This window comes from Xiphophorus maculatus, chromosome 19 (assembly GCF_002775205.1).
Source record: "Xiphophorus maculatus strain JP 163 A chromosome 19, X_maculatus-5.0-male, whole genome shotgun sequence".
Classification (NCBI taxonomy): Eukaryota; Metazoa; Chordata; class Actinopteri; order Cyprinodontiformes; family Poeciliidae; genus Xiphophorus; species Xiphophorus maculatus.
Genome location: NC_036461.1, coordinates 24,627,771 through 24,639,417, shown reverse-complemented (window position 1 = coordinate 24,639,417; position 11,647 = coordinate 24,627,771). Strand labels below are relative to the sequence as shown.

Sequence of the window (11,647 nt, the reverse complement as noted above, 5' to 3'; positions counted from 1 at the left end):
AGAGTGACTTTATGAGTTTCCCACTGGAGAAATTCGTCTTAAATAAAGGGGTGGTTCTGCAACATGGCACCCGAACAGAACACCAGGTCCCTCTTGAAAATGAGATCTAGATCTCAACGGGGTTTACCTGATTAAATAAAGGAGTATTAAAAAGACAAGCCACATAAATCCCAACAGTAAATGAAAGTGCGTTAAAATTGAAGTTCTTCAAAACACAACAATCTGAAGATTGAAAATGGAAAGAGTATTCATTTACTTTTGTTTCTGCCCATTTCAATTCAATTCCAATTCAAAAATACTTAATTGATCCCAAAGGGAAGTTTCTCTCTGACTAAAGAGGAACAAACATACATTTCTGTTCGAAAAATAAAGGAACTTTTTGGCCTCCTCCCGGACTTGTATAAAAACAAACAAGTACTTGGTTAGCATCACACCAAAAACATTTATTCTGCTTAAAGTGGCAGTATCATGTAAAATAAACCTTTTTAAGCTTTACATAATGTTATATAGTTATTCCCTCATCAAAAACACACCTGGAGTGTTGCTTTAAAATTCCTTTATCTCCATGGCAACCATTCAGCTGTGCAAAACACCTGGGTGAATCTAGTGCCGTCTTTGAGGCTTCTGCTTTCACGCTTCTGCCTCACAGAGCGTCTTTTCTCTGTGACCAACACACTCCTTCAGACTAGCCAGCAGCAATTAGCAAACACTGTGTGGAGCTGCATTTCTGTTTAGGCTATCATGCGAGCCACTTCTGGGTGAAACGCGGGTAAAAACGTTGTTAAAAGAGGAGCCATGTTGTGATGACTTCCTAAAGAGCAGGAGTTTCTTAAAGGGACAGAGACCCAATTTGAAGGAGCTACATTACAAAATCAAATTTCTTTTAAGATGCTTACAAGCTGCATGTTTCCCACTTGAAATAGTTTATGCAAATTTTAGTTAAAAAAAAAAGCAACATCTTAGACAGATAATTTAACCTTATGTATTTAATTTGAAATTTCCCTGGCTTCACTGTTGCTGCTTGGACTGAGTTCAAGGTTCACAGCCCTCTGTATCTTAAGGAACTCCCTTTACAAAAGGCCTTTGTCTTCTCACTGGCATGGTTTAGCGTCTGCTTCTGGCAACAATCTCATCTTGTTGCCAGAGTGAACGCTCTAAAAGAAAATGTTAACTTACTTGGTGAGATATTTCTCTTTCTTGACTGCAAATGTGAGCGTGTGAATCCATTCGGCCATCCGAGTCTGAGCCTGAATCTAGTTTAAAAAAACGTAGGTGCTTACAAATAAAAAGAACAATCCTGTCTTCATATCGTAGCACATCTGTTGGATTAAGCTGAAACATTCTGTTATCCTGCAGATTTTTCCATAGACCGGCAAGATTAGGATTTTATGAACTTGCTAATTTGTCTGGTTGTTTAGATGCATGTTTTTATTTGCTAGTTTCTAACTCAGTATTTCTTGAAATGACCCATAATTGATACATTATTAGCTACAACCGTTAGGCTGTCAGACTAAATGCACTTTCTCTTTCTGCTTGTTTGTTCTGAAAATGTAAACAATAGTGAAATTCATATTTCTTGCAAAAATTGTAAACACTCCCAGTTTCTCAATTCAGACTCAGACAACATGAGTCAAAGTTTCAACCTTGATCCACTTCTACCACGATGCCTTCCGGCCTCTTGCCTCCACAAACAGAATTTGGTGCGTAGGGAGGAGAGAAAGAAACGTTTAAATGCTCATTTCAAAACTTACTCCTGTTTTTAAAAGTTAGTTGCACACGATTGAAGTTTTTGTTTAGGCACTTTGTCAGAATCCGTTTGAGAACAAACGCACAGCTTCCTTCCACAACGTCACATGGGTAAAGAGCAGAAGAACTGAAGCAAAGACAAAGAGAGGCCTCTGTATGCGTCACTGAAAATAATTTCTTTACCCCAAATGCCAGCTCTGGTCCACGCTAACCTGACGCTCAACATCCTGACACGGATGACGGCAGACACTTTGCGTCAAAGGGGGCATCTGCTTTTTTTCTTGTAAATTGCGTTTACTCATTTCCTTTTCGCTCCCGGCGGGAAGCTTGTTGCGCAAATATATTTGAAAAGAGCTACACCGAGGCCGTGTCTTCGTGGGTGTCTGTCTGTGAATGATGTGCCACTGTGTGCTTCCCACATTTTGCTATTTGAGATCCGGGCCTCGCTACCGACCCGGTGCTGTCCTCCCACGGCTTCCGACCATCCTTCCTCTCTACGCCAGCCTGCAGAGCGAAGAGCCTCATCTGTCGCAGAGTTTTTAGAAATGTTGCTCTTATATGGGCATTCTCGGAAACATGGAAATCCACCTTATGTAAGAGAATGATCCTGTTTGTGAACTACACACAGTCGGAATGATGTGTTAGCGGGAGTGCTAAAAAAAAATTGGGTCTGTTTTGGCCCTTGCAGCAGAATGCAAATGTATCCAGATTGTTTTTTCTGTTTTTTGTTTTTTTGTGTGTTGTTTTTTTCCCGTGCAGACGTTCGGTCTAGATTTGAACATATTTGGGAATTGTTGAAAGCTAAATTAAAGCAGCAGGTATTTATAAATCATTTAAAACATCAACACCTGACAGAAGAAATATAGTGGTGCTGAATGAGGGTGATCCTTCTCATCGTCATTTGGGGATTTAAAATGCATGCTAATGTTTAATTGAAAATGATTAGCATCATTTCAAACCCAATGCCTTGCAAAAATATTCAAATTCCTTGATTTATTTTAGTAAGCTCAGTATGAATCCAGCTGTGCTTATGAAAGCCTCAGAGGTTTGTTAGAGAACATTGGTGAGTTAAAAAAACACAAAACAAAAAAAAACCATTATTACAGCCAGGAAATACAACACACATGTCACGGAGACAATTGTGGAAAACGTTAGTTAGTTAGGTTGCAACTGCAAAACATCCTAAACTGAAAGCATACACTAGCTGCATTTCCATTAAAAGTATGTGCAAAGCTTTGCTGTAAGATCAACATTTAGCTAATGAAATGTTTTCATAAAATAAGCAGCACAATTAAAATCACAGCTTAATAAGTTTGTTCTCATAAGTCATTAAAAAACATGCCACGCTGTCATCCTCCTACCACTTCCCGTCGTCTTCTTCGTCTTTTCTGCCAGTAGTACGGTACAGTAGTTGATCACACGACTGGTGTGATGCAAAAACAGAGTTTCCTTTGCAGGTTTGTCAAATACACTCATTTCGATATGGCTGAAAACCCATTTTGTCCTAACGGGAAAATTTTTCATAGAAGGAAATTTTAGGGTTTTTTTTGTTTTTTGTTCAAAATGTCAATGTTTCCATTTAGCAAATTTACTACCGTAAATTCATAATTCGAATTTCTGTTACTGGCGTTAGTCGGTTACTGGAAGTACAGCTACTGTTCTGTTGATAGAACAACTTATTTGTACGTTCTATAAAAATCTGGCCTCGATGGAAGAATTGGAAGAGGAAAAGCAATCGTTGCAAGAAAGTTAGGGGGAAAAGCAAATGAGGAGAAATGCACTCCGTTTAAACCAGAGCAAAACTGATGTTTTGGGCTTATGTGTGAGACGCTCTATGGAGCATAAAACCAATACCTGACTTGGTAAAACTCAGTGGCAGCATAATGCTGTGGAGTTAATAGAAGCAATAGGAAATACAATACTTGAAGAACTTTGTTAGAGGTTGCAGACTTGAGATTGGGGTGGAAGTTTGCTTTTCCAGCAAGATCTAACTCACATTGAGAATCTTGTTGATGTTCATGGTTGCTTGTCATCCATTCTGGCTGAGTTGTTGAGCTATTTTACCTCAAAGAACAGGCAATTGTTTTAGTCTACAGATGAGATTTGCAAAAGATTTAGAGCTTACCTTCAACCAAAGGTTGTTCTACAAAGTATAGACTCGGCAGGCGTTAAAAACAAATCCACTCCATTCTATTCAGATTGAAATGTGAAACAAGGCATAATTTTCCTACCACGTCATATTTATTCACTTTTTTTTGTGTTGCTCTGCCACAATCCATTTAACATCTCAGGTCTTCAAAGATACAAAAATCTCTCAAAATGCAAACACCTCCCTGACAAAGTTGACTACCGGTAAGTTGGTTGGAAGTGTGGATATATGTTGATTTTCTGAAATTGAATGGAGACAAACTTACAGTAAATTTCCTCTAAGTGTGTCTTCCAAAAGAATGTCTGAGCAAAGATACTTATTTGCTTTTCGGTCATTATCTTGCAGAACAATATTTATTGGAACTTAATAGGCTAGCCGACTGTATGTTTTATTATCTTAAATAATAAATAGAGTTAGAAGCAAAAGCATCTAAAGCCTGAGTCATCGTGCGATCCGGCAGATTCACAAAGCGAATATTCCAAGAATACACAGAAAGAAAACACAGCTAGATAGAAGGGAGCAATGCTATGCAACATCTTCACAAACTTTAATTAATGCAGTATGTTATATATTGCATATTTTATGTACTGGAGGATTTGCTGCAATGTGGGTGTCTGGCGTTTTGCAGAAAAACGAGAGAGTGTCTGACTCCACACGCGCGTTCAACACCTCCTGCCTTTTGCATTCAGAGTCTCATTAATTTGATAATGTGAGGCTGTTAATGACCTCCTCGGAGCTCTAAGTGTTAATGCATTTCAGCGATTGCTTGGCTGAAAGCAGGAGGCTTTATTTTTTGCCGCTTGAATGGGGGGGGATGAGTCAACTGCGTTGAATCACCGGTTAAGAGAGATGCCTCTATAGTCACTGCTCCTGCAGTAAAACAGATGCAGTGATTGGTCGGGTACGCTGGGAGCAAAAAAAAAATAGCAACAAAAATACAAGGGTTATTTCCTTTCCTGTCTCCTCGAAAAACTGCAGAACATCCATGTATAAAACACAACCCTGATCTTGCTAACAGTGAACAGAAGCAGAAAAACCTGGTGGTAAATACATTCAGACATGAAGTGGAGGAAAGCAATAGGTTAAGATTAGAGACATGGAGCCTCTTACTGACTAATATATAACATATTCTGGTAGTTGTTGTTTTAACATACTTTAAAGGAAGACAGTTGAAAGTAGAAGTTAACATTTTGAAATTAAATTTGTCAAAATTCTTATCTGAAGCTGACGTTTGTGTGATAACACACAAGTTTGTATTTCTACCCATATTAAAAATATGCATTGACTACCTTTAATTTAGTAGCTGTATTTATGCCTAACCCAGATATTTTCCCTAACCCAAACCATTACTGGTAGGAATGTGTTAGGGTTACATTCCTAAAACTAACCTAAACTAAAACTTAATTCACAACCTACCTCTAAACCTGACCCCTGACCTTAAACAAGGGGGTCCATCGCATTAAGACCCAACTTTGGTTGCCATAAGCGCATTTGGTTTTTAGAAGGTTAGTAAATATGCCATAAATGGCACACACACACACACACACACAGTCGTGTTTTTGTATCTTGTGGGGACTTTACATTGACTTCCATTCGTTTGTCCCCACAAGAAGCAGTGGTCCCCACAACCTCACAACATTAACTAGGTCCCCACAAGCACATAAAAACCTGATTCACAAACACCTTTGTATTTTCATCCCTATTAAGACTTTGCATTTACTTCTATTCATTTGAACTGCATTCATACCCAACCCTCACTCTTACCCTTACTGTTCAGTAAATTAGACTGTTATTGAAAAGTCGATTTATTTTAGGAACTTTACCACAAAGTGAAACACATTAACAGAGATATTTGTTTCTGTTAATTGTGGCAGGAATGAAAACATATTTAAATCAGAATATTAAGAACTATAAAATTATATGTTTTATACCAAAATGTGGGCTTAATGAAAAGTATATTTAAAACCTGCTTAAGGGTTGTTAATTTTGAAAAGGTACTTTTAATCTGACAAATGAGACTCATCGAAGTGCGTATTCTAATTTATTGAATGTAAATGTATATTCCAAAGCCAAACCATAACTTAAACTTAATTCACACCAAACCTCTGAACTAAACTCCTAAAAATGGTTTTAGGGGTCATCCCACATTGGGCCTGGAGTTTGGTACACATAAGTTTGATCAGTCCCCAGAGAGTTAGTAAAATGCCATAAAACGTCCTAAATTTGTAAAATAAATGAGTACACACACCTTAAATTGACATTTTAATCACATTAAATATCTATTTCTTTTTATATCCACTGGTTCAGCAGACTTTAGATTGAGTCAAAACAAAATCTCATTCCCATTGTAAGTGTACTAGTTTTTTTTTTTTTTTTTGTTCCAGATTAATCTTTGTCTTTGTGTCTTTGTCACAGGAATTATATATATTTAAGAGGTGAGTTCATAAAAGTTCATTTTCCCACGGCACTCAGGATGTTTGCCTTCATGAAGGAAGAAAATCTCTTCTGAGTCGTGCCCTCTACGTTTATCAAATCAAATCTAGGTCTTGGTTCACACGTGCAGACCTAGTCAGAGGAGACCCGGCGTGTCGGCTATCCCTCGCAGAACCTTCCAGAGTCATCTGAGCCTGTCGGACAGAAAACTGGCAGCAAAATCCCAGTGAGTGCAAGAACAATTGTTTGTAGCTAAATAAACCTGTTGGCATTTTCTTTTCTTTCATTGAAGGTGCAATTAGCATGCACACAGTGTGTTTCATTTCGCTGCTGCATTTGTGTTCTCCAGCACGAACACTGTTTAGTTTGGCTACAAGCAGAAGGCAAGGAAGATGCAAATGTTTGCTTGATCCAGAACCAAAAGAGCAGAAAAAGTACCGGTGAAGTCAGGGATGACAAATGAAACTGGAGTCAGGAACGCTTGAGAACCTGAGTGGGTTAAAATTACAGCGATTTACTGCATGGGTATGAAATAGAGGTTTGTGATAGACGCTGAGCTCAGCAAAAACAAAGGCGTTTCTCAACCCACTGACACCAAACCCCACTATTTCCCTCTAGGCAGATGATGAACGGAGTAAAATCAGAAAATAATACCGCAACCAAGGTAACTTGCTTTTCACAGGGTTTCTGATGGTTTCTGTAAATGGGAAGTTGAGTGAAACGAGAAGGTTTGGCAGAAACAATGAAAATGCAGCATTGATTATGGACAATTCAAACTGTAGAACTGTAGCAGAAATTTACAAGGAATGAACTGCAGCTGCAGTCGGGGCTTTAATGGCCTCCACACAAAGACATAGTCAGGACATCCTGGACTGCAACTACAGCACATAATGAAACAGCTGGAGGCCTACATTCACAACAATGTCTTTTTTTAAGTATGAAGTAAAGAACTGCGGATGCAGACCTCGGCCATTATTGGTTATTATTGGTGTTTTGATTTGTCTTAGCTTTAAATAATTACTTTAATTCTATTTCGTCCATTCTATGAAACTATTAGCTTGAAGTTAGTTGTGTGCGCTAACTGTCCGCCTCGTAAAGCTCATTAATGGACCTTCACTTGACAGACGAGCTGTCCAATGGGTCCATGGAATCCTCTGGGCAACCAATAGCCTTCGGTTCCGAGCTGCTGCTGCTTGCTGATTGGCGGAAGGAGCTCCTGCCTCCCGAGTACCGACGCTTCTCCTTTGGTCAAGGTTGCACTTTGCAGCTGCAGCAGGACGCGTACGGAGCGGCGCTTACTCACGGAGAGCAGCACCGATTATCATCAGCAGCAGCAGCAGCAGCAGCAGCAGCTCTGCTCTCGTTTTAATACCGAAGCGTCCTTCTAGGATCTCCATCCTCACGGTACAGCCGCCATGGACGAGATGGAGGAAGAGTTAAAATGCCCCGTTTGCGGCTCCTTCTACCGGGAGCCCATCATACTGCCTTGCTCCCACAATATTTGCCTGGCGTGTGCGCGGAATATTCTTGTGCAGACCCCCGAAACCGAGTCCCCGCAGAGCAGCCGCGCCTCCGGGTCCGGCGCCTCAGATTATGATTACTTGGATTTGGATAAAATGAGTTTGTACAGCGAGGCGGACAGCGGGTACGGGTCCTACGGGGGGTTTGTCAGCGCTCCGACCACCCCCTGTCAGAAATCACCGAACGGAGTCCGGGTTTTCCCCCCCGCCGTCCCCCAGCCCGGTCCGCAGCAGCACCTCCTGCCGCATCCGGCCTCCTTGCCCCCGATCCCCCGCAACTCCTGCATCACCTGTCCGCAGTGTCACCGCAGCCTGATCCTGGACGACCGGGGGCTCCGGGGCTTCCCCAAAAACCGGGTGCTGGAAGGGGTGGTGGACCGGTACCAGCAGAGCAAGGCGGCCGCCCTCAAGTGCCAGCTGTGCGAGAAGAGTCCGAAGGAGGCCACGGTGATGTGCGAGCAGTGCGACGTGTTCTACTGCGACCCGTGCCGCCTGCGGTGCCACCCGCCCCGCGGTCCCCTCGCCAAGCATCGCCTGGTTCCCCCCGCGCAGGGCCGGATCAGTCGCCGCGCGAGCCCGCGCAAGATCTCCACGTGCACGGAGCACGAGCTGGAGAACCTGAGCATGTACTGCGTGCAGTGCAAGATGCCCGTGTGTTACCAGTGTTTGGAAGAGGGGAAGCACGGCACGCACGAAGTCAAAGCTCTGGGCGCGATGTGGAAACTGCACAAGGTACGTGCGTCAAAAGCACGAAGGCTTTCTTTGAAGCGAACAGGTTTCCTTCACCTTTAGGCGGAGCAACAGGTCTGTCTTTAAAAAAAAAAAATGGAGGAAACAGATTTCGATATGTGATTTTTAAATAAGTTTCTTTCTCTTGTACTGGTGCGGTGTTTAGGGTTTATCTTGAGGAAAAGAAGGGAATAATTGCATATGTGGAATCTTATATGAAAGGGTGACAAATCAGCAGCTGTGAATGTACAAAATACGACCTAAGGATGGTTTGGATGACGTGGCTCTTCGCTTTGGGTGGCAAGATCTAGGGGGCGGCACAAGAAAAGTTGTTTCCAATATTAGCTTAGCTCCTGTGTAATAATTTAATAAAGCAGAACACAAAGCACACTCTGTCGTGCAGTTAAATGGATTTTATTATGTGAAGTGATAAGCTGCGGTGCAAAAAAAGTGAAAGCTATCGAACATGGATAGTGAGAGTGTGTGTTGCTTTGGAGAGGTGTGTGAGACTCCGATCTGGAAGTGGGTTTGAAGGCTACGTGTGGCGGCTGTGTCTTTGAATTCCTAAATTCAAGGACAATCTCCGACTGTCTTTGAATTAAAAAAAAAAATAGAACAAGCTCAGTTGTTTATGAAAGAGTTTAAATAAGGCTACATGGACGCAGCTGTGCTAAATAGCTTAGAACTTGCATTTTTTCAAAGAACGTTAAACCTATAGAATAAGTTTTGAAATCTTCAGCATAGACTTTGTTTTTCTTTTTTGAAGATGGACCCTGAAATGAGAAAATAAGTATAATTTCCAGAATTACAGTACTATGAGAATTGTAATACAGCTTGTAGCGGTGACAGTGTGGAACAGGAGAGATGCTTTCAAAACCTTTAGCTATTCAGGCGCAGCCTCTATTAGGGTTGGACGACATGGCTTAAATATAAAATCTTCGATTTCTTTTAAGTTTTTATTTTGGTATCAAATCAGATTTACGACTGATCAAGTTTTGCCGTCACTTTTTTTCCTTGTAAAAAAATTACAAATGGACAAACACTATGTTTAAAAACTGACATTATTTCAATTATCCCTTCTGTGAGTTGACCTGAATTCAAAGTTGAAAGAAACAAACAAGATGGCGGCCCATGCTGACATCACTCCGAAACTAGGGAAACCCAAGGAGTGCATTGGAGAGAGAGAGAGAGAAAAAAAGAATCAGATTTCCAAGAACTAATTCTTTCAGAACAGAAAATTCTAACCTCTCTGTGACATAAATTGAAAAATATATGTATATTTTTTAAAGATCACAAAGTATGGTGCCACGGCTGGCAGGCCTCCTTGCCATGACCCTAATCTTGCTTTTGTAAGTGAAGCGCAGATGCAGCCCTCTGGCGTAGATAAAGGAGGTTATTTTGGAACCCTCGAGTCGTCGTGGGCACCGCGTTTCGGCCGCCACATTTATCTACGCCTCTGCACCGTCGACCCTTCACCTCCGCCGTCCGCTTTCCAGCGAAGAAAAAAAAACATCGGAGAGCCAGATTTAGCCCCCGCAACGCTCCACAAACACTGCAAACTCCCACACACACACACACACACACGTAGCGATGCAGGCAAACCCAGGAAAACGTGACCAAACCGCTCACACAAAAACTCGACACAAATCATCGCTTATGTTTTCGGGTACGCTGTCCTCGTTATTATTTGCACTTGCAACGGAGTCCTGCACCTCTCCAAAAACAAAAAAAAAGAAAGAAAAGAAAACGGTAACGTTTAACCAGCCTCCATTTTTATCATCTATTCTAGTCAGAGCTGAGATGAGTCCATCATTTCAGACGTGAGAGTTCAATTTTAAAACTGATGGAAAAGTCGGAGGAGGCTGAGCGTCTGTCGGCCTCGTGTGCTCTCGTTGTTTCGCAGGTCTGAAATAGGAGCAGAGTATTTTAAGAAACTAATCAATGGCAGCAGGGGCCAATAGGCAGCGCTGTTTTTGGCCTCCATCAGCAGCACCTGGTTATTTCTGATGGAACAGAGTCTGATGTGGAGACAGTTTACCAAATCATTTAATTGTGGCTTTAAGTATTTCCCCACAATCCTGATTTGTATCAGAATTTGCGTTTCGTATTATACCACAGCCTGTTTCTCTGTAAAGCATCATGTTATATATATATATATATATATATATATATATATATATATATATATATATATATATATATATATATATATATATATATATATATATATATATGACCGCACAGCTGAGTCATAATATATTATTAAGGAGATAGTGAATCATAACAACATTAAAATAACACAATGACATGAGGAAAATGTCGCTGAAATAAGCAATTCATGATGCTTTCTATTAGCCCGGTCTTCAAAAGAAATAATTTTGTTATACCTCCATAATTCAGCTTTAGGGAGAAATTTTGAACATTAACATCCACTGCAGACTTAGAAAACATATTTAATGAACTGAGGCGGAAAGATATGAAAGAAAACAAAAAGGCTTTTTACGTAGTTTCTATTGGATTAATCTCAAACAGGGAGTCAAATTCACAGAGATTTTACTCAGCCAAGGTTTTGTCAAGTTGTGATGCTGCGTGAGGAGCTTTCATGCACATTTTCTACCCACATTTATACATTTGTTTGGTTTGAAGTACAGACGTTGTGGTTTTAAAACACTGGGTCTTAAATCAGTCAGCTGCTTTGATGCTGCCACAGTTTTTCCAAGTTCTTTTGTGTTGTTCATTGATATGAATTGATGCTATTCGGTTCACCACCTGAATCTCACAAAAGATCAGCCTTTTCTCATTCTGTCATGTAGATCGTGTTAATCAGTTGAGTATTAAGTATATTTATATAAAATGTGGTCTGAGAAGTTGTGGAGTTTGAAACGAGCGTTCTAGGTTTGGATAAATATTGAAAAAATAAATTACAGGAAATAATTTTATTCCCAGACTTTATTCACAGTCTTATGATATAAGTTTGATATCCATCAATCAACAAAACAAACAATGAATCAACCAATTGACCGACTGACCAACCAACCAATCGATTGACAGACCAACTAACCAATCAACA

At 40.6% G+C, this 11,647-nt stretch overlaps 1 protein-coding gene across 2 annotated transcripts in view; it reads left to right on the top strand.

Annotated features, from left to right (window-relative positions):
- Positions 1-6,323: 6,323 nt before the first annotated feature.
- Positions 6,324-11,647, top strand: part of trim9 (tripartite motif containing 9) — a 39,544-nt gene continuing 34,220 nt past the window's right edge. The window contains exon 1 of one of the 2 annotated variants that reach the window (XM_014468838.2): positions 6,324-8,580. In XM_014468838.2, the coding sequence (XP_014324324.1) occupies positions 7,744-8,580 (837 nt within the window). In that variant the 5' untranslated portion in view covers positions 6,324-7,743. The remainder of the gene's footprint in view (positions 8,581-11,647) is intronic. The other variant, XM_023353001.1, reaches the window with a different exon arrangement.